This window comes from Ictidomys tridecemlineatus, chromosome 9, assembly GCF_052094955.1.
Source record: "Ictidomys tridecemlineatus isolate mIctTri1 chromosome 9, mIctTri1.hap1, whole genome shotgun sequence".
In the NCBI taxonomy this organism is placed as follows: domain Eukaryota; kingdom Metazoa; phylum Chordata; class Mammalia; order Rodentia; family Sciuridae; genus Ictidomys; species Ictidomys tridecemlineatus.
The window spans coordinates 145957582-145980726 of NC_135485.1; the positions used below are offsets into that span (position 1 = coordinate 145957582).

Genomic DNA, 23145 nt, shown 5'->3' on the forward strand with positions numbered 1-23145 from the left:
TGTTGAAAAATCACATGTAAAGACACTTCAAAATCTTTTCAAATAATATAAATATAAGAAAAACATAATCTAGGTAATCTTCTTTGAGTAACAGCAGATGCTATATAAAAGGGGAAAGTTTACACATTTTCTATAATTGTTTGTTGTGTTTCTTTACTGAGGCAATGGTTAAATATTAGATAAAAAGCTATCTGACACTTTATCTAAACCGTGCTGTATATAATTTTTTTTTCTCTTAACAGATTCTAAAATATGCTTCCTTCTTTCTTGTGAAATGAGATAGATTATGCCATTAAAATCAGCTCTTAGCAGACATTGGAAGAAAAAGTATAGCTTTCTGCCCAGGTCCTGTTTTGGATCCAAGTTTATACTGCCCTGTTCGTTTCAGGGCCACATACCAACTGGAGTATTTCCTTGACCGGTAAGTATTGTAGTTATTTGATTCCAGTCGTTCAAAAAAGAAACACTCGTCCGTAACACATTTCTGAAAAATAAAGGAATAATTACTTGTTATTATTTTTTCATGTTGAATATTCATGATAGGATAGTGTCTTGTCTGTCCAGCCAGCAGCAGTGGACTTGGTTGGGTTCAGCAGGGCAGTCAAGGGAGCAAGACTCAGTAGGCCAAACTGTGTCAGAGCCAGCTCTGCAGGGCACACAGGTCAGGACGCAGACTGTCAGCAAGGCGCAGCCAGCACATTTCTGCAAGGGGATGAGTTCAAGGACCTGTCCTTTCCTCCCGAAATAAAAGGTGAGGGGTAGCTGCAAGACCACTCGGATGGAACAGGAACCACACTGTTCAGGCCCAAACTCCCACATACAAAACAGACAGGATGCCCAAGGAGGGACACGCCCAGTGGCAAGAAGCACACTGAGGAGCCCAGGACTCTAGCCTCCAGCAGAGGAGGCCAAACAATCCTCCTTTCTTTATGAATACCCAGCCCCAGGTATTTCACCATAGCAACAGGAAACAGACGAATATATGCATTTTGTGTAAACTGAAGTCAATTTGTTAGTTTGTTGTTTTCTGTCATTGAATAAATGTCTTCCCCTTTGTTTACTCCAGGTTTAAGATCATGAATAAAAGTGAAATTAAAAAAGAAAGCAAAAGTCATAGAAGTTATAAAATAATGTGACAGGTCAGCACTGAGCCTCGCAGGCATTCCCCAGAGGGGGACTTAACAGCATCTCCCAGTCACATGCTCACTCTGCTGTCCACTTCCTGGAGGTGGACACTTGCTGAATGGCACTCCCTACAATTTTTGGCCTAAGTTCGCACCCTGCCAGTCACATTTGCCTTTTGAGCCAGTTTCTAGTATTTCAGAGAAAAGAAACAATACCAGGAACTAAGTAAATACATCAGAGAACCAACAAACTGTTTTTTTAGTTTACAAAAGCTAGTTGTACCTCTGAAAAAATCAGTGGAGGGAAGGGAAATTTGCATCTGTACTTTGTCCACAATGTAAACTTACTCAGTAAATTCACTAAACAAGTTCATACTTGATAACAAACTGCATTATTTTTTAATGTGTAATAGAGCCAACATCTCAAGAAAAGTGGTCCAATGAAAATGCAGTTTTCAGCCTCTGCCTTCTAAGTCTCCACAGTCCTGAGTGGCTGCCGCCACAGTGTCCCTGTGAGCTGACTGTGCAATGTGATTCTCTGACCCTCTGACACATGCACAGAGCTCTTCTCCTCGTCACAGGGTTTGCTCACCATTTCAAACTTCAGAAAATGCAGGTCTCGGAGGAGCATTGAAGAGAGGTGGGTGAGTGGCCTCTGAGGGCCTGCCACAGCATGTGCCTTGCTTTCAAGACCTGGTTTTATGTGGGCCTGAGAACTGGGATCCCTTAATTCATGGCTGCTGACCACTTTGTACACTCCACACCTGAAAAGCCTGTGGGCAGCTCGTTGGACCAGAGGAAGCAGAGGGCTGCAAGATGGGAACAGCAGCCAATGAGTTTAGAAGATCCGTGGGAAAAGGAAAGGCTGCTGGGCTTTGGAGAAGGAAAGTGCCATGAACTGACTTTTCCAGGATTACCCTCACCACCAAAACCACAGGGGGCCAAAATAGAGGCCAGGGGCAGTCCAACACAAGCAGAGAGCAGGGAGGCTTAGGTGGCGGTGGTGTAAGGAACTTAGGTATAAGGAACTTCTGGATCTGGAAGACAGAGGGAAAGGGTCTCCTGACGAGGGAAAGTGCAGTGTGAGAGAAACCCACGTCATGAGTGGCACTGGAGTCCCTGTGCCTGAACATTAGACTGGCTATGGCTGAGAAGGGCATGGCCACGGGTGGAAAAGATCTTACAGAAGGAGCAGGAATCCTTTTTGCACAGGTTCACATGAATACTACATGTCCAACACAGATGAGCACTTACTGAGCACCCACTGTCTACAGATACATCCCTTAGTCTTCTTCCCCTCTTACTAATGCTAACTGAATGTTGACAAGTACTCATGAATTGGGCATGCTAGAAAATGTGTTATGAACTGTGATACCAATGCACCATTATTCTTAAGCCTAAAAGGGAAGGAACCCCAAAAGGAATGTGGAGATTTGGTTTTGTTTTTCCTTAATATTACTTTTTAGTTGTAGTTGGACACAATACCTTTATTTCACTTATTTATTTTTATGTGGTACTGAGAATTGAACCCAGGGTCTTGCACATGTGAGGTGAGCACTCTACCTCTGAGCCCCAACCCCAGCTCCAAGGTCCTTGTTTTAGTTGTAGGCAACACCTCAAGGTTTCCCCAGAGTCTGTCCACACCACCAGCTCAGCTCAGAGTCCTAGAAGGGGCCCAATAATCCTTTGTTAACACTGAAAATGATTTTAAGATGGTACTGGGAGTTCAACCCCTTGGTATTGGGTATCTGAATAAAGAAGAACCTAATATGAGAAAGTATACCTAACACTTAAAATAGTTTGATCTGGTTTTTCTAGTAAGTGTATACTTTGAAATTTCCATTTTTTAAATATTTTTTAGTTGTTATGTACCTTTATTTTATTTATTTTTATGTGGTGCTGAGGATCGAACCCAGTGCCTCACACATGCTAGGCAAGCGCTCTACCACTGAGCCACAACCCCAGCCCACTATTTTCAACAAGAAAATTAAGTGATGTGACATATTTATACATATGAAAACCTGATCCTAAGAGCTGGTGGCAATCGCCAAAATCCTAACGGGCACTAATGGACTGGGGTTGAAGACGTGAGGAAGAGCCAACTGGCGTTCAGTTCACACAGATCCAGAGGTGGGATGCAGGAGCCTCTGAGGATAGGTGCACAGCTGTGCACATGCTTCCCGCTCGGCCAGCTGACAGGGCTTGAGCAAAGACCTGGGTGCCAACGAGCACAAAAAGGAGCCGGCCTCCTGGGAGAAAGGGCTCGTTCTAGGCTGGAGTAGAAAGTGTAATGGGACTGCAGCACCACACGGGCCACACCATGAAGGCCTTGAAGGAAACACCTGGACAGGGTTCTGTCAGAGGGCTCAGGAGCCAACCAGACCTCCATCGGCCACACAAGAACACGACACCAGATGATAATGTAAAGAGTACCTGAATACACACCAATAAGTGATTAGATTAAAAAACAGTAAGTGGAGAGCCGGTGCAGTGGCACACACCTGTAATCCCAGTGACTCAGAAGGCTGAGGCAGGAGGATCACAGGTTCAAGGCCAGCCTGGGCAACCTAGCAAGACCCTATCTCAAAATAAGAAAAGGCGATGTCAGTGGTAAAGCACCCCTGGGTTCTATCCCTAGTAACATAAAAATAAAAACGAAATGGACAATAAACCAATTTCTCACTAAAAAAACAAATAATTTACACAGACATGACTCCCTCCAGGAGATGGTGGAAACCCTAAGGCCCCGTCCTGAGACATGAACCGTTGCATGGTGACTTCCTTCCCCAGAGTTCAGGGAGGGAAGAGCAACTCTACTGTAAAGGCAAAGACCACCACAGCCAAAGAGCAAGGCTAAGGACAGAAGGACCCTACCCTTCTTCCCAAACACTCTCGACCTCCCACCCCAGGAAGAAGGTCAGGCAAACTGGAGGCCATCCTGAATCAACACTAAGGGAATGCTAAGAAACCGCCACCATCCAGAAGGAACAAAGGAGACACCATGACTGAATCTGGTGTCTGGATGGGATCACTAAGTAAGAGCTAAGAAAAAAAAAAATGCATGAAATATGGAATTTAGGCAAAACTCTGTATCAACATTGATCTGTTAGTCCTAACAAGTGGACCCCTGAAATAGGAGAAATGGCATGGAATATGGAGAAATTTTCTATACTATCTTTACCCACTTTTTATAAACTCAACACTATTCTAAAACTATTTTTTTAAGAAACTTTATCTCAATTTGATCATTACAAATTATACACACGTACTGAATTATCACACTGTACCCCATAAATACATGAAATTACAATGGGTCAATTGAAGTAAAAATAAGAATTTTAAAAGACTGACCCCAGGAATTCAAATACTACTGCAAAAAAAGAACCTCTCAAGTAATTGGATACAGTCACTCTAGCTTAATATGAAAAAGCACTGCATTTATTTTTGTGCTCTACCATGTCCAAATGCATATATGTGTTTATGTAAAACTGTGTTCACCAGAGTGTAAAGGCCACATGACCATAGTCCCATTCTGAGCCTATAGCTGTGTCTACAGCTGGTATGTCATAAGTGATCAATAAACATCTGCTAAGCTGTGGCGCAAATGAAACTCTTATAGTGAGTGTACAATGAAAATGTACAATTTAGTATCATTGCAAAAGCTAAATGAGATATAGGGAAATAGGACCCGAGAAAACCCAGTCCAGGAGCCAAAATAACAGAACATGGGTCAACTTTATCCACGACTGGGTCCTAGGAAAGCAGAGCAGGTGGCTGTTCCAAGTTAGAGATCCTTGCTTCCCATCACAGAGGCTACTGCTGGCCAGGAAACCTGGACCCAATTTTGCCTTGATCCCTCACCAACTTGTATCTTGCATCAAGTTCTTTAACTCCTCTTGGCCTTAAGAAGCCTGGATTAGATGATGATTAAGATCCTTCCAGTTTCTAGGAGACTCTGCATACAGTAAGGAAAGAAGTAAGAAGTAAAGGCCTGAACTGTGCTCCTGTGCCCCGCCCCCAGCACTCTGCCCCTCAGGACTCTGGTCCCCTGCTGGATTGTAGATTGGAACCTTATGGCTGTCTCCCCAGGGCCTGTTCTCTGGTTGTTTATCCTTTACAGTACTTTGATTCTGCAGTTTTGGCTCATGAAGGGGTTTGCTCAATAGGAATCAGAAAATGCTGCTGCTTACACCACTTCTGAGAATTAAAAACAGAGGTGATGTAAGAATCAAAGTTGAGGATTTCAGAACAAAATGAAAAATACAAGTGGTGAAAAGTTAAAAGTAGCTTTGGTCTTAGCCATATAAATTTGCTAAGATTGGTTTCTGAAAGCAGCAGTCATTCTCATTTGGCAGCACCCTTTCATTTCATCTGGTAGTTTCTCTTAAAAATGTTCCTCTGCAATTACTGTATATTTCTGACAAATTTGATCAGTATAGATTGTGAATCTGCATAATTGAACCATCAAAAATCTATTATTTTGCCAGGTGTGGTGTTTTAATCCCAGTAACTCAGGAGGCTGAGGCAAGAGAATCAAAAGTTCAAAGCCAGCCTCAGCAACTTAATGAGACTCTCTCAAAATAAAAAATAGAAAGGGCGTGGGATGTGGCTCAGTGATTAAGCACTCCTAGCTTTAATCTCCAGTACCTAAAAAAAAAAAAAAAAAGGAAAAAAGCTATTATATTTACTGTATTTATAGAATTCATTTCCTTGTTAAGACCCCTCAAATACGAAGTTATTGTATATTCAAAACTAATTTTACAGTATTAAATGCATAGTCTCAGAGATTTTATATATCCTCTATTTCACTACTGTGTATCCACGCAAGTTAATGCTGAGATATCTCGCTCAGGGTACCATGATTTGTAGCACTATGTAGAAAACAATGTATAACTTTCTAGTAGACAGATTAGTCACATTGTTTCATAAAAATGCTAACATCGAGGTTGTTTGGTGACTGAAAGGTAAAACTACAATCAACCTCAGTATAAGTAATTTTTCTTAAATAAGGAATTTTGTAAACACTTAAGAAATCACAGACCCTAATATTTATTCTGGGCTCCTGTTACTCATAGCAACAAAAGTGATCCTGCTATGAAATGGTAAGTAAGCAGTCTGTTGTATATTAAAGAACCACTCAACTCCAACCTACAAATACAGGCCCGGGCAGTTAAATATAGTTACCGTTTGAACTTTCACATTTCCTAGCTTTTAAAGGCAAGAAGACAGCCACAAGACGCATTTTCACAATGCTATTCTTAACCTGATTGCATTGGGTCCATGAACACGTGAAGCTGTGTGGACAAAGGGCACAGCTGTCCTCCTGTCCTTAGCTGGCAGGGTTCCACCTCACTCTCTGAGAAGGAACTAAAATGTCTTAAAATGCCTACAGGAGGCCCACTGGGGTAAAATGCAGAGCCCCAGGGATGTGCTGGGCACAGCTGACTGGAAAGGGCCCAGGTTCAAGAGTGGGACAGATGACACCTTGGGCACGGCAACCCCAGCTTCTCCAGACCATGAGACCCACCTGTATCCCACCAGACAGCCTGAGGACTGCCAGCCCACCTAGACCCAGGTGAACGGGACAGAACCCAAACTGCCGCTGAGAAGGCAGGGTGGCCAGCCACCAGGCTGACAGAAGACTAGACGTGCACTCGTGACCTTGGCAGGAACAGGTCCCCTGACGGGACCCCAAATGTACCTCAGAGTCAGCAACAGTCCTGGATCCTGCCCTTCCTTACAGGAGACTCACAAATCCTGAATTTTCAATTGTGCAACCACTATGGCTTTGTTCCTGCACAGAGTTTGTGATAAAACTTGTCAGCATTGCTAAACTGACGCTCACTGCATCAGCTTGGCAGAAGCCACTGCCTCAGGAAGAGTCAACAACTCAGGGAGAGAGGCACATGGGGACTACAGAAACACCAAGGCCTCTGGCAGCTCTTAGCCAAGGAAGAAACCAGAAAGCCCTGCGCTTCTAGGGTAGGGTCAGCTCTTCAGGAAGTTCAGTTTCTGTTTATCAAGAAAAAGGTCAGAAGTCTCAGAATTCTATCCTGTCACAAATTCTGTAAGAATAAGACAACAAATTGGCAAATTATATTGTTATATACAATCATGTAACAACAAACCCCACTGAGATATCTCGCTCAGGGTACCATGATTTGTAGCACTATGTAGGAAACAATGTACAACTTTCTAGTGTACGACCTTAATGCACCAACTAAAAAAAAGCGAAAAAGAAAAAAACAGAATGAAACAACAGTTCGGTTTTCAGGCCTACTGTCCTTCAAGTCTGTCTCGTCTCAGAAGTAACTCATTTCAAAGATGCACTAAGAGAGAGCAGCTTGTTTGTATCACTTTTGACAACTTGGGGGCTTTTCGTGACTATAGATGTACCAGAATTTCTGCTGTGTGGAGATGAACAGTGCCCCCAATGACATCTTACAGGGCCACTAAGATCACAGGTCACCGGGTCTTCTAACCTCTATGCCTTTGTTAGGGTTTGGATCTTTGATGTCCCCACAAAAACTCATGATTTGAAAGCACCGTACCCAACACAACAATGTTCAAAGGTGGCACTTTCAGGCCACAATTAGATTGTGGGGGCTGTAATCTCAGTGGATTAATCCATTTGGTGGATTAATCCATTTGATGGATTAATAATTTAGACAACTGGTGGCAACTGTAAGCAAGTGGGGTGTGGCCTTGGACTATATCTGTCCCTGACCCCCACCTCTCCCTCTCCCTCTCTCTCCTTCCCCACCCGCCCCGACCCCATGCTCCCTGGCTATGATGAACTGAGGATCTGGCCTCTACCATGCTTCACTCGGGTCCAGAGCAATGGAGCTGGACAACCATGGACTGAGACTCTGAAACTGTGTCCAAAATAAACGTTTCCTCCTTGAAGTTCCTCTTGCCTGGTATTTTGGTCACAGCGATGGAAAGCTGACTAACACAATCTGTAAGACCACAGAGTAGTAACGAATCTCAAGGCCACCCCTGTGCTGATTAGACAGACACAGAGAAGGCTGAAGCTCTAAGACCCCTCGACTAGCACGTCCATGGTTGGTTACCACAGAAGCAGACACCTCATTGCCTTTCTGTCCTCTTACCCTCGACTGTCTGAAAGCAGCCACACCACACTGCTGCAGATGCCATGGCCATCTGTCACATCCTGAGGCGAGGCAGGCGAGAGCTGTAAACCCCTCTTCCTGACTCTACTGCAACATCAATGTCACCCAAAACTATCCCTGGTTCACTGTTCTGGAAACACTTGGAATGCTAGTTTGGAAGATTACCAAGCTGACAACAGTTTGGTAGGAAAAAAGCCCCAGAGTGGCAGAAGTGAAAGTTCCAAGGAGCCAGTATTTTAGAGCTGTATTTGGACCTCTCCCAGGACGAACGAGCAGTGACCCCCAGTCTAACATCAGCACAGGCCTCCCCGGCAGCCCCAAGCCTAACCCAATCTTAATTCCCACATGCTGTGTTTCTGGGTCACTTCACTCCCTTAGAACTTAGGGCTTTCCATCTATGAAATAAAGAGGACACAAATCCTCTATTTAGTAGGGTAAGTGTGAAGATGAAATGATAGAATGCATGTAGGACTCCTAACAGATTTAGTGAATACCAAGGCCAGTGGATGAGCAGCCGCATGTGCCCCAGGCGCCTCCTGCAAAGCCAGGCTTTACTCACAGAAGCCAGGAGCCTCCCGTCCTCCTTCATGGCCAGGTATCGGTTTGCACACACTCCCTTGATGGACACAACCCCTCGGTCTTCGGCTTGAAGCTGGAGCTTGACTGTAAATAAAGGGGAAATTACTCTTGTGGCACCAGAGAGAGAAGAGCCATAGCACAACACAAACAGGACCATGGTGCCTGCCACCCACCAGCCCCCTGAAGGGCAGCGCCACTGGATCAGGGTGGGTGGGGGCCACTGTGCTAGAGCAGGAGCTACAGAGCCCCACACATTGCTCACAGCTCCCTGCCCACTTGGTACCACCAGTGAGCAGAGGGGGACAGATTGGGGACTTGTTCTTTTATTACAGATCAGTTCCATCTGGCCTGTTAGCCCCTTCACATTTTTAAGTGAACGTATTTTAAGAGTGCTTGGAATTGTCGGTGCACCATTTGTGCCAACGTCTGTGCTGCTGCCTTCGCTGTTACCCTGTAAGAGTCATTTCTAAGCAATTCTTCACAAGTAGAGACTGTGCAGCTGCTCACTGCAGGCTTCAGGAGCACCTCCTTGACATCTGCACATCTCATCTCCAGCCTCCCCTCAAAAAAACACTAATGCATTTATCTTTCCTTAGGGAAGGAATGGATAAATACCTTTTTAAAGTAGAAAATACTTGAATACTTCATTGGATTATACAGTGTGATGAAAGATTTCCAGAGTAAAAGCCCCTAAGGAGGATGACTTGTTACACTACATTATTAATATTAAGAGAGTTGTGTGGAAAACCCAGATGTTATTTGATTACAGTGATAATGCAAAATGAAGCAATAATTATCTAATTGAAATTTAAACAATATTAAACATTTCTAGTTTGATATTCAAAGGCAGCATTTGCCTGCCTATAACAAAATTCCCCAGAACGTATTATAGCTAATAGATTTTACACAAAAAACAGGTTTTCAGGTCAGATAAATTTAGGAAATTCCTGGTGAAGCCAGTTAAGTCTTTATTGCCAAACTTTCCAGAATTCTGCTTAGCATAACCTGCTTTGTAAATCATCATGAAGATCAAGTACAGAATGTTTATCAAATTTATTTATTAAAAAAAACAAGTTTTATCTTAAGTCGTCCTATGACCTATGAAGGAATTATTGAGCATTAAAAAAAGTCAAAATTTTAGAAATCAATAAAATATTATCTGGATAAAATTAGGAATGTGAAGTTAACTTTTCTTGGTGTTTATAAGTAGCTAGAGGAACTGACCAGGACATCGAAACTTTTGAAAGATGCTGAAATAATTATTAAATGTATTAGATGTATCACAATAATCATTTTAAATTATTTTCCTATAGAAAACAATATAGGACCTGGGCTGTGGCTCAGTGGTAGAGCCCTTGCCTAGCATGTGCGAGGCCCTGGGTTTGATCCTCAGCACCACATAAATAAATAAAGGCATTGTGTCCATCTACGAAAGAAAGGAAGGAAGGAAGGAAGGAAGGAAGGAAGGAAGGAAGGAAGGAAGGTAGGTGGGAGGGAGAGGAGGGAGAAAGGGAGGGAGAGAAGGAAGGAAGGAAGGAGGAGGGGAGGGAGGAAAGGAGGGAGGGAGAGAAGGAAGGAAAGGGACAGAAGGAAAGAAGAGGGAGGGAAGGAAGGAGAAAAAACACAAAGTAAAAAGAATGTAAAAGCTAAATCATCTGAAGGACTCTGAGTAAGGGTGGCACCCAGGTCCACGGGACCCAGGCCTGCTGGATTGACCCAGGAACTCCGAGCGCACCGGCTCGCCTCCTGAACCCCTCCACTGCACGGTGCGCGCTGCCCAGGCTGCACACCTGACCACTGTGCTTTCTCTCTGTTCCTTGTTGGTGAACTGCCTGTGCTCCAGCTTGCCACGCCTACTTGTGAGCCACTGTGGGTCCCCTGCATGACTAGGGCATTCGGTGCCCACATCGGCCCTGGCCCCATGGCCCTCTGCAGGCTTCACAGGCACTCCTCACTAGGAGCCTGGCAGTCACAAAGCAACACACTGACTGCAGATATCTGAAAGTGTTTTCTTTGGCATGATTTGGGGATGGGGAGGTAGGGATCAAACCCAGAGACGCTTACCACTGAGTCACATCTCCAGCCAGCCCTTTTTATTTCTTTATTTTTTTTTTATTTTGAGAAAGGGTCTCACTAAGTTGCTGAGGCTGGCGTTGAACTTGCAGTCCTCCTGCCTCAGCCTCCCGAGTTGCTGGGTTACAGGTGTGCACCATCACATCCAGCTGACATATAATTTTTAAAATATAAGATTTAAAGATAACCAGAGTCTCAAACAAGAAGTTGAATAAGTCACAAAACCATAGATTTTCTTTTAAAACATTCTAAATTCCACATACAAATTACATCTTTCCATAAAACATGTGCACAGCCACCTTCATCTCTGACAGGAGGGGAGCAGGAGAGACCAGCCGGACTTCAACAAACTGAGCAGCTGCTGAGGGGAGGAGCCCTGATTCAAGGGCAGATCCGCGCTCGCCAGTCAGTCCTGGGCATGGAGCTGGCCCCAGGTGCAGGTGCCACACAGCCAAGGTGGCCCAGAACACGAGGTCCTGCAGGACCCCAGCATGGCTGATGAAAGCAGCACGGAACAGGACAAGAGCAGAAAGACCCCTGAGAACCTGGGTCTTCACCAAGCACAAAGTCACAGAGCAGCAGGACAGAGACCTTCCAAGAGGCGGATGGAGTTCATCGGGGTCAACTCCCCATCGGCCCCACCCGCTGGCAGCTGGGCTACCGGCAAACTAGGATGCTTGGGAACTCCTGACCAGCCCAGAAAGGCAGGAGGGGAGAAACAGAAATCAAATAGCAGGTGGGATCACTAAAAAACAGCCCCAGGACAGCGGACTTGAGCCCAGCCATGGATCACACTGAGTATGACACTCCACACACCACTGACAAGCAAGAACTATCAGTAAAAAACTCAACTATGTCATTTATAAGAAAAGCACTTCAAGTTCAAAGACACAGGAAAGCTGCATGTGCCCATGTGAGGCAGAGATATGAAGTGTACCCCTGAGGACCAGAGAGGAAGAGGGCCATGTTGACATCTGACCTCGGGGATAAACAGGGCGGCTCTGTGACAAGAGGTTCAGTCACCTTGAATGCACAGCAAAAACTGACCAAAGAGAAGAAATGAACCAGGAATAGAGAGGAAAAGCATGGTCCATCAACTGGACCCAGTGACCTTTCTCTTACATGCCTAAGGCATCACCTAGGACATCGTTCTCCTGTTCATGTCATACTGCTTTGCAAACTGGTAAACAGTGAACCCTTCCAGCATGGAAAGCCACTCCATGCCCACCGGCCCCCTGGGCATGCCTGTTCAAGTCCGTTGACTATCTGAGAAGGTCTCTCCCTCAAGTCAACAGTTGCTAAATAATGCTGAGGACCCTGGTCCTCAGCTGTCGGTCTTCCTGGTTTAATCTGTAACATGCTACCTGAGATATGGTGTGCACACCACACTACTTGCCCTCTGAAGCATGCCTACGACTCTATGGCTTTGAGTACATTCACAGAGCTGTGCAACCATCAATTACAAAACATTTTCATCACCCACCCCCTTTAGCAGTGACCCTCCATGTCCCCAACACCACCACTGCCAACCTTAGGCAACCACTAATCTACTTCCTGTCTTTGCAGATTTGCCTGTTCTGGGTATCCCATGTAAGTGGAATTTTCAAAGCACAGTCTTGTGACTGGCTTCTTTTACACAAAAGGCTTTCAAGGGTCCTGTGTGCTGTCCCACACACCCATACTTCATTCCTTTATATTGCCAACTAACAGCCCATTGCATAGACAAGCCACATTGGGTTTCTCCATTCATCAGCTTATGGATATATGGACTTTGGGTCCACTTTTTGGTTACATAATGCTGCCGTGAACATTTGCGTAAGAGATTCTGGGTAGAATGTTGTCACTTCTTCGGGTACATATGGAGGAGGAGAATCACGAGGATGTATGATGACTCATGTTGAATCCTTTGAGGAACTCAGTTTTCTAAAGCAATGGCACCACTGACATGCCCATCAGCAGCATGGGGAGACAGTGGCTCCACCTGCTGGCCAGCACCTGTGACAATCTGTTTTTGTCTTCTAACGAACCATCCGGGTTGGGTACAAGTGTGTCCTTGCGGTTTTGGTCTGCATTTCCCTCTGGTCTCCAGAGCTCCCGGGCCAAGGCCAGGTCTTCTTTGGGGAAATGTCAGCTCGGACCCTTGGCCCCTTTCTCCGTTGGGTCCTCTCTGTACTCCTGAGCAGGCTCTGATGGCAGCACTGTCCTTCACTCTCGATGTCGTCCTCTGAAGCACACTCTGTCAGCGTGAATTCCAGTTTGTGGACTTTGTTCTTTTGTTGCAGGTGCCTTGGTGTCACAGCTAAAAAAAAACGTGCCCAGTCCAAGGTCATGAAGAGCTGCATCGACCCCTGCTCCGGCAGGTGAGTCTGACCTCACCTAGGTGTGTTCTAATTCATTTTTAATTAACTTTCATAGGTGACCTGATGGTACAGCTTTGCTCTCTTGTCTTTGGAGATGCCTGAATCAACATTTAAAGGTCTCTATACCCAATACCTGCAGAACATGGACGATGGCCTATGCCTAGAGTGATTTATATGCAAGGCCACAAAATAATTATACAGAGTATTGAATTAGAAATTAATAAAACATCTAGAAAATTCCCCAAATACTTGGAAATTAAGTAATACATTTTTCAATAAAATAAATATATATCCCAAGGAAAATTAGAAAATAGTTCTATTGATGATAAAAATTCAGATGCTTAAAGTGAAAGTCATAGTTTAAGTATTTACATTAGAAAGCAAAAAATTATGGAAACCTGAGTTTCTACTTTAAGAACCAAGGAAAAAGGAGAAACTATCCCCATAGCACAGGGGATACTTAGTGTGTAAACACTGTCACTCAATAAACATAGGTCAGGAGAAATGAGCCCTGAGGCTTGACAGTTATCTGGGGATGATAAAATCAAAATGCAGTTTTCATACTTTTTATATTCCAGTTTTTCTTGGTTAGGCACATATTATTTTTATTATAAGAACACAACAATAATAGCACTGTTAGGACTTTAAAGCAACCTCAAATAAAATCTAAGGATTTACCATTTTAAACATGACTGAAAATAAATACATTTATGAATTCAAGGAAGGAGAAGGAATTTCCCAAAAGGAACTTAAGAGACATATCTACCCAAAGCAATGTGTGAACCTTGCTTGAATCCTGGTTAGAGCAAACCAACTAGTAAAATAATAATAATAATAATAATAATAAAAGCACAAGCTCATCAGGGAAATTTAACACTGATTCAATTGCTTCTAAGGGAATTTCTAAATTTCCTTGCATAGACTAAAACCGATTGTCTTTGAAGCCCTCCTCTTCAGGATGCGACGTCAGTCCTCATACCAACAGGTGTTCGTGCACATCCAGCTTCAAGGGGAAGGGCCCAAGCAGCCACTTTCCCACTGATCTGAGGAAGCAGCTGCTCCCGCTGCCCCCACAACTCCATGGGCTAGAGGGCAAGAGCCGGCACAGGCATAGGTGGGCAGGGGGCCCGGGGCCTCTGAAGTGCTTACCTGAGCTCTACTTTATATACAGTTGAAAAAGATATCTGTTGATCAAGGGCAGTTCGTTGGTTAACTGACCTTGGTTTGGTAGCAGTGGGTTAAGGTTCTAAAAGCTGAGCTAACCGTCCAGATAAGAGCCCCGAGATGCTTTGCTGTTTCTAGAAGTGTGAGCCAGGACTTGAGGACACAGGACAGTCCAGTCCAGTGAAATTAAACTTGGCCACCTTCAAGTTGGCGTCTTCACTGTCACTGTCCCATGCTGGGCTGGCTTCATGAGGAAGAAAGATCCAGTCAAGTCATCACACTTGAGACTCAGAAGACCCCGGATGAGCAAAGCTATCAGGCCCTCTGACGGGACAAGCTGACGGTCGATGTGCTGGCCACTTGCTGCCCCAGCAGGGTCTGGACACATGGACGTTGACTCTTGATAAACACAGACTTCTGGTGGCTTTTTAATGTTGACATTAAATCCAGTAAGAGCTGACCATGGAAAAATAAGGTGTGATTCAAGTTTGAATCTCAGTTTCTTCTTGTCGTCATTTAACATAAAAGTTGTCAACCAAAAAACTCAGGAATCTCATCATCAGGCAACATCTTAGTGGTCACTTGGTTCTGTCATTATACAGTTGTAACTTAAATGATATCTACAATATCCATGACAAACACCTGTCCAGCTTTTCCTTGAAAATCTCTGGCAAAAGGGAAATGGATAGTCTTTTTTAAATGATTACATATGTAAGCAAAGGAACAGAAACTTTATCACCATAAGTAAACCCACAAGTGTTCAAGGGCTCAGATCATCAGGGATCAACATGTCAGTTACAGTGTGTCCAAAAATCCAAATCATTACTTCAATGTTACTACCATTGCTAAAAATATGTTAGAACTTCTGTTTTGGAATTTTCTCCAGAATCTGCACCATGTTCTTTGGAGTAGCTTCAAGGCTGATAAGTCTTAGAATTATAAAATGCCTGCTCATCACCATGTAAAGGGACAGCCAGTGTAAACCCCCAGACATACGGAAGCTGACCTCTAGAAAGGTTTGTCCCTGGTGAGAGGAAATGGTTTGTGAAACAGTCAGGTCGGCATTTCCAAGAGCGGTGGCTGCGTTCTCTCACTCACCCAGCAAACAGTCATCAGTACCAGCTTCGTCCCGGGTGCAGTCCTAGGCAATGACGGGGCACAGGAAAAGTCCACAGAACAGTGTCACTGCGGGGAGGAGGACTGACAGGCAGGTCACTAAGTCAGGAGAGCGTCAGACAGGAGCCACCAAGCACTCGCCCTGGCCCCGACCCATCCTGGGACAGGGACCACCCAGGGGAGAAGGCCGCAGTCAATCAGGAAAGAGGGGAACGAAGGGAAGAAAGCCTCCCACGGGAACCAGGGGAGAAGGCACCCAGGAGAGGGCCAGCAGGACCAGGCAGGACCAGACAGAGGGCAGAGTGGGCCTGGGGAGGCCAGGCCCCGGGCTGTGAGGCTGGGTCAAGGGGACTTGGTGTGAGATGGGACAAAAGAATGGGGCTCCCAATGAACAGAGGGACAGGGAGGAGCGGCCAATGTGAGGGACACAACCACCCAGAGCAGATATGGCAGAGTGAGGGACGCAGTGAAGAGGAAGGAGACCAGGTGGGCCCCAGGCCCTCCTGCGGGCTGGCCACTGGGGAGGCCAGGGCTCTGTCCCTCTGAGACTGGTTCAAGTCTGCAGCACCTCTGGCAAATCCAGACTGTGAGGTCCCAAGGAATGAATGTGCAGACTGAAAAGGAACCTGCTGGAAATCCAGACTGGGGGGTCGTAGCCACACTAACAGGGCGACAGGAAGTGCTTTCGGTCTCCAGGACAGCGTGAGCGCCAGAGTGCAGTGGCAGTGTGAAGGCCAAGGCCAAGGGAGCCCGGCACTGAGGAGGGGAGGGCACAGAGCCAACAGAGCCTGACAGGAGTGATCAGGGCCAGCGGGTGCAGGAAGGTGCACATACACGCCTACTGTGCACACACAGACAGGGAAAGTAAGAGACAGAGCTGGCACTACTTGCAGGAGATACCATTTTCTACGTTAAAATTAGAAGAGCAATTGCAACGCGACAGTCTGGATTGGATCCTGAAACAGAAATAAAGACATGAGTGGGAAAAGTCGTGAAATCCAAACAAAGTCTGGGACTCGCAGCACTGTGTCAGGGGCTTCCTCTCAGTTGTCAAAGGTGCCTGTTTCAAGCAGCTGTGTACCACTCTGACCAAAATAAGAATAAGAATAACTTAGAGGAGGACACGCTCATTTGGGACTCACGGTTTCCGGGGTCTCAGTCCACAGACAACTCCACCTCTCTGGGCCTCAGGTGAGGCAGCACACCACGGGGAGAGGGCCCAGGGGAGAAGGCTGCCCAGCTCATGGTGGGGTCAGGAGGAAGGGGAGGGGTGGGGGAAGGAGGTCCAGGGCAGATGCACCCTAGAGGGCACCCCCCTTGACCCACTGCCTGCAGTTTCCACCCACTCAGTCCATTTACACTAGGATGGATGTTTAGGTCACAGCTCTCAGTCCAATCATCTCGCCTCTGACTACTCCTGCATTAACAGGAGCTTGGGGGACACCTCACATCAAACAGTGCCATGTCACATGTGAAGCTGACCTTCAGGAGAGCACAGTGGCGGGCTTGGAGACACTGGGTCTCCAATACTCTGTAAGCCTAAAATCACTTTAAAATAAAAAAAGATTTAAGTCAAGATAAAACACAGATCAACTATTGGAAATGATTCACGAATGTGCTTAAGAATATGTAAAAACTCACTGAACTGGGCGCTGTGGTGCACACTGTGATCCCAACAATTTGGGAGGCTGAGGCAGGAGGGTTGTAAGTTCAAAGCCAGCCTCAGCAACTGAGTGAGACTCTGTCTCAAAATAAAATACGCAGGGAGGGGAATGTAGCTCAGGTTAAAGCACCCCTGGGTTTAATCTCCAATACCAGAAAGAATAAAGAAATAAAAACACTGGATTTCTTTATAGCTACAACAAACTATTGGAAATGTTATTTTTAAATGATTATGGAAATGGTACTGTATATGATAACAAAATGTATCTAGGACTTTTATGAAAAAAATTGTAACACTTTTTGAACTCACTTTAAAATAACTCACAGGGGATCTACACATTTACAAGTGGGAAGATCCATTACAGTGAAGATGTCACGTCTCTCCCCAAATGAAAGAATCAGTACCTTTAAAGACAGCATGGATCTGGGGCTCAGAACCATATTTAAAATCCAGCTTCACCAGGTAGTAGCTGAGCTAAACGTCTCTCCTATATGATGTAAAATAATTGCTATTACCCACGGCTACAATGCAGTTATGTCTATATGTGTGCGAGGAGATATGTAACCAAGTAAACATCTTCTAGTAAGCGTTCAGATTCTCTGGCTTCCTATTGTACTTGCTTTGCTTTGAGGTTTAGGGAATTATGTATGTATTAGGAAATCTCATATTTGATCAAGGATGTGAGATTATCTAAGAAAAAGCAAGATGTCCTCCAAAATGTGGCTGGGGCATCTTCTCAAAATGTGATTGCATCTTGCTGCAGTGAGGCCAGTTCTTTGCCTATAGAATCCATTTATAATTTTGCTCTTCTCAAGGGAAATACTGCACAAAAGACACAGACTGGCACAGCTTCTCCATCTATCAAGCTCCACCTGGGCTTGGTGTTCATTCATTCAGCCCATACGTTGACCTCAGCTGCCTCTTGTGTGCTGGGAGCTACTCCAGGAGCTGGGAATCCGCAAGAGCAAGGGACCCACAGCCTCTCGCAGCGGGACCTTGTACTCCAGCGACAACTGGGCAGCCAATAATACTATTCCTCATGTAAGTAATTCACAGCTCAAACAGACAACAGTTCTCAGCTTACTGCAGTCAGGGAGCCCGAAAGCCACTGTCTGAAACTGCTCTGGGGTGGCTGTGTGGCCCAGAGAGAGCAAGGCCTCTCTGCCAGGCGTCTCTGCCAGGCGTCCCCACCGCAGAACACGGCGCAGGGCTTTCAGTTTCTTACGGATCCAAAATGACTTATTTTACGAAAAGCAGAGATAAGGCTATGTTTTCTGCCCAACAGGATCATGTTTCCAGGCCAAGAAATAACCAACCCAGTGCTACCATGTGTATCTTAATCCCTCGTGTTGGCTCTGTCCCCAGCGCACAAGGTCCAGAGGGGGGCCCTCGGGAGGTGACGGGCCATGGGGGCTCTAAGTCACTTCCGGATCAGAGCTTAATGGGCTCTGGGGCGACGGCCACTGCAGGAGGTGGGCCTCGTTAGAGGAAGTGGGCCCTGGCTGGGCTTTCTCACCACACACCCTGTCCACCAGGGTGTCAGCCCTGGCCCAAAGCACATGGCCAAGCAAGCGCCGTCTGAAACCACGAGCCAAAATAAACCTGTGCTCCGTTGAGTTGACTGTCCAGCTGCGACCGGCTCACTGCCACAGGAAGCACACCAGGCTTACTGGTCACCCGTCACTGAGACTCCAGGGTGCGAATCCTGCCATCCAATACCATGCTGAGAATCAGGCACTGAAAACCACTGCAGGGACGAACCCAGGAACAAGAGAAATGCATCTGCTGGAAAACTTTAAAGTCTCCCTATGTTTATGTGGAATACACACAGGAATAATCAGATAAATAGCACAGCTGTGACCCAACCAACAGAACAGGCTCACGCAGCCACTCTCAGGGAAAGACTGGCTCACTGTTTTATTCCACATGTCAACCCAGAACCACAGAGCCACACATGCTGTTCCCTTCCCAGCTCGACCGGCCAAGTTCAGACAGACATCAGAGGTGTGTCAGGCAGCTGTCCAGCACTGTGACAAAACGCCTGAGAAAACCAACTTAGAGTTAGGAGAAAATTGTTTTTATTTACAATGAAATGAGGTTTCAGTCCGTGGTCACTTGACCCCATGGTGTTGCATCTGTGATGGGGCCAGACATCATAGCAGAGTGTGTGTACCACAAAGCTGCTCATATCACAGTGGCCCAGAAGCAAAAAGAGACAGGAAGGGGTGGTATCCCAACATCCTCCTCAAGGAAACACCCCCACTGACCTGCCTCCTCCTGCCAAGCCCAGGCCTGCAGTTCCCACCACTGCCTGGGGCTAGGGCGCCACCCTCCAGCACAGGGCTCCTGGGGACAGTAAGAGCCAAGACATCACAAGACTGCAGGCAGGTCACCATACTCTGTGCAACTCTCAGTTTGCAAACAAGGTTAAAACTGGGCATAACAGACAAGGGAGGAAAGGAGAGAGGGAGGGAAGGAGAGAAACCCATGGACTGAGGCAGGAGGGATGGCAGGTGGCAGGACCCAGCTACTGAGGAGGGGAAGGCAGGAGGAGTCCAAGGTGGAGCCAGCCTAGGCCACCAGCAGGACCCTAAGACAGACATAGATAACTAAACTAAAAGGGTCTGCGGATGGAGCCCAGTGGTCAATCCACACACACCCCAGGACCACACAGACACACAAAAAGCCATTCTTCATTACTCCCTGGTTAGGACATGGGTTTATGAGTCCATTAAATCTCTCTGTGTACCCTAAAGTAGAGGTCAGTTTATTATGACTTAAGAACATCCATACCAAGATATTTTAAATAGTTCCAATAAAAACAAGTGCAAGGGCTGGGGCTGGGGCTCAGAGGTAGAGCACTCGCCCAGCATGCGATCCTCAGCACCACGTAAAATAAAAAAATACATTGTGTCACCTATAACTAGAAAATAAATATTTAAAAAGTGCAATATAATATCTCAAACAGCTAATCTCATCCCATAATTACTTTATTTCTAAGACATGCCACTTGATTTATGCAATGAAGATTCCAAGACACACAGCTGATTTACACCAGAACAGGGCTGCTGCGGGCCACCGGGGGTCATAAAACCCACAAATACCAATTCCCTCCAATATCTCCTCTGGCCCTTCTCACCTCAGGCCTAGAACGCAGGTCAGAGCAGCCAACACGGCAGCAGCTGTGGACTGAGATGACCTGACCCTGCCAACAGCAGGCTGCCTGGGTGAATGACAGTGCCCCCCCCCCCGCCCCTCTGCAGCAGCAGGAGGCTGAGCATTCCAGAGGCGCCAGGTGCCCTGCAAGGCCACAGCAGAACAGCACACAGGAATGAAGGGGCCTTCGAGGCTTCGGAGAGAGAAAGGCACTTACTGTCCCAACAGTGGCATCTGCTCAACTGCTCCACGGCTCCCAGGGGCCACAAACCGACCAGCCCGGGGGCGGGAGAGCCAGAAACGCTGCTCTTCACGGGGCCCTTCCTGGCCTGTGTGGAGGTACCAGATGCAGGCAGGAAAATCCCATCAGCCTGGGCAGGGGCCCCTCTGGCAAGAACAGCTGCAGTACTGATGTCGGGGTGCCCTGGATTCCAGGACCCGCCAGCGTCCTCGCGCCAGCAACGCTGAGTACTCCTAAGTGCACAGCTGGCCCCCGCCTCTCAGACTCACCAACCCTGTCGGCTTAATGCTCTTTTGTCCCCCAGAAACGAATAGTTGGATAAATGTTTGTAAATGGCTTCTAAAGACAAGTTGCCCATGAAATTATCAACGGAGAACAGACTGGTGGTGGCCAGAGGAGGGCTGGGGGAGTGAGTGCAGCTATGCAAGGACCTGGGGACTCCCCGTGATGACGGGGCTGCTGTCTCCAGGGCCGTGTCCATCTTGGCTGTGGCCGCACTCCAGATGTGCCAGGAGTTGCGGTGGGGGAGTGGGTGCAGGGTGAGTGGATCTGTATTTCTCACAATGGCATCTGGGTGAATCTACGACTGGCCAGTTTTATCAATTTAATTTTTTTTTTAAAGAGAGAGTGAGAGGGAGAGAGAGAGAGAGGGAGAATTTTAATATTTATTTTTCAGTTCTTGGCGGACACAACATCTTTGTTGGTATGTGGTGCTGAGGATCAAACCTGGGCCGCACGCGTGCCAGGCGAGCGCGCTACCGCTTGAGCCACATCCCCAGCCCTCATCAATTTAATTTTTTAAAAATCAGCCAACCTGCTCAATATCTTTACTTCTAGTTTAATAATCATTCTTTTAAATTGTGGATTAAGATCTACCAAAAAAATGGATGTGTGGGGACAAAGGACACAAGGGAAGTCCCCACATCTTTCTTTTAATTTTGCTGTGAACCTAAAACTTCTCTTTTAAAAAAAATCTTTTAAAATGAATTGAAAAGTGGGGAGGTAATATATATGAGTAAAGCAGCTTGTGGTTGAAATTAAGAGCCATGAGGAAGAGAGGCGATGGTGTCAAGCTATAGAACACACACCCCAGACTAATGGGGCTTTCACTACTCGATGCCGACCAGGATTCGTAAACTTTATATGCACATGTCTATGACTGGTGTTTAGCTTGTGGGTCGCCAGTCAGAAATCCCTGGGTCAAAGGTCATTAACCTGGCCAGAGTACCCTGAAATCATAAGCAACTCAGAAGACCAACCAAAAATACAAGCCGCCTCAAGCAAGCACTTCTGCCACAGATCCAACATGCCCAAGAGAAAGAGAACCTCCTGATCCCAGCCTTTTCCTGGCAAATCTTTCTTCCTTTTTGAAACGCTTTTGGATGACTCGAGAGCCTGCGGTCTTGCTCAAGCTCAGTAAGTGCCCTGTGCAGATAATGCAACCCGCTTGGCTGGCCGCGCACCTCCCTGGGAGTGAGTGCCAATTAGCTGGGCTATTTGTGTTCCTGGCACTTCTTCCTGCACAATTCAGGCAGCTCCAGAACAGAAAACAGAGCCGCATGTGTGTGCCCAGGAAGGGGGAGCTGGGCGGGCACGGGGCGGGGAAGGAGGCTGCCAGTGTGCCAGTTATTCCACCGCCTGTCCCCCAGTCATTCTGCCTGACTGGTAAAATCATTAGGAAAACACCTTTCAAAGCAGGCTGAAGACAAGAGAGTTTTATTTGACCCTCCTGAAAACAGCCCGGCAGCATGTCTCTCCATGGGCGACGAGCCTTCCTGCAGCCTCCCTGTGGAAAACCACTCCGCCCGCCAAGAGCTCAGCCCCGCCAGAGCTTCTGAGGCCCTCGCAGGGAAAGTTCCTCCACACCCGCTGCATGACATAGGCTGGCCCGACGCGAGGAAGCTGGAAACAGCGGCTTCCCAGCAAGAAACAGGCCCAGAATCAAAGGAATGAGCAGGAGGAGAGCAGAGGCGGCCTCCCCCAAAGGTGCAGCTGCCGGGAAGGGGGAGCTAATGACCTGGCCACTCAGACCTCTCCCACGGGCACTGGCGGGGCAGGGCCATGCTCAGCAGGAGAGTGCTTGTCTACACGGGCAAGGCCGGGTCCCATCCCCAGTAGGGATGACAAACCCAGTATGACAAGGACTTACCAAGTGCAGGGTGCACCAAATCCCGCCTGTGTCACGGGCCCCACGCACAGCAGGGCCTGGGACAGCCACTGCTGCCAGCCAGCCTTCCCACCGGTAAGTGGGGGAACTAGTGTCCAGACAAACAAAGGCCTTGACCTGAGACCACGGAAGTGGCCAGACACAGCTGAGACATCACCCGGGTCTTCTGGGAACCTGCACAGGTGGGAGAGGACACTGTAAGAAAGAGCGTGCTGGGGACGCACATGACGAGGCTGGGGCCACAAAGAACAGCCCCTTCAGTATGATTCTGCATTTCCTCTGATTTCCAGAAGGGCTGTTCAGACAGGTGTGGCGCGTGCCCATAATTCCAGTTTACTCAGGAGGCTAAGGCAGGAGGATTGCGAATTC

At 46.8% G+C, this 23145-nt stretch overlaps 1 protein-coding gene across 1 annotated transcript in view; it reads right to left on the reverse strand.

The window, feature by feature from the left end:
* Nucleotides 1-42: 42 nt before the first annotated feature.
* Fgf2 (fibroblast growth factor 2) overlaps nt 43-23145 on the reverse strand; it is a 36224-nt gene continuing 13121 nt past the window's right edge. Inside the window, exons 3-5 of the mRNA XM_078020753.1 lie at nt 22759-22784; nt 8817-8920; nt 43-484 (exon numbers count right to left, since the gene is read on the reverse strand). Of these exons, the coding sequence (XP_077876879.1) occupies nt 299-484; nt 8817-8920; nt 22759-22784 (316 nt within the window). The 3' untranslated portion in view covers nt 43-298. The remainder of the gene's footprint in view (nt 485-8816; nt 8921-22758; nt 22785-23145) is intronic.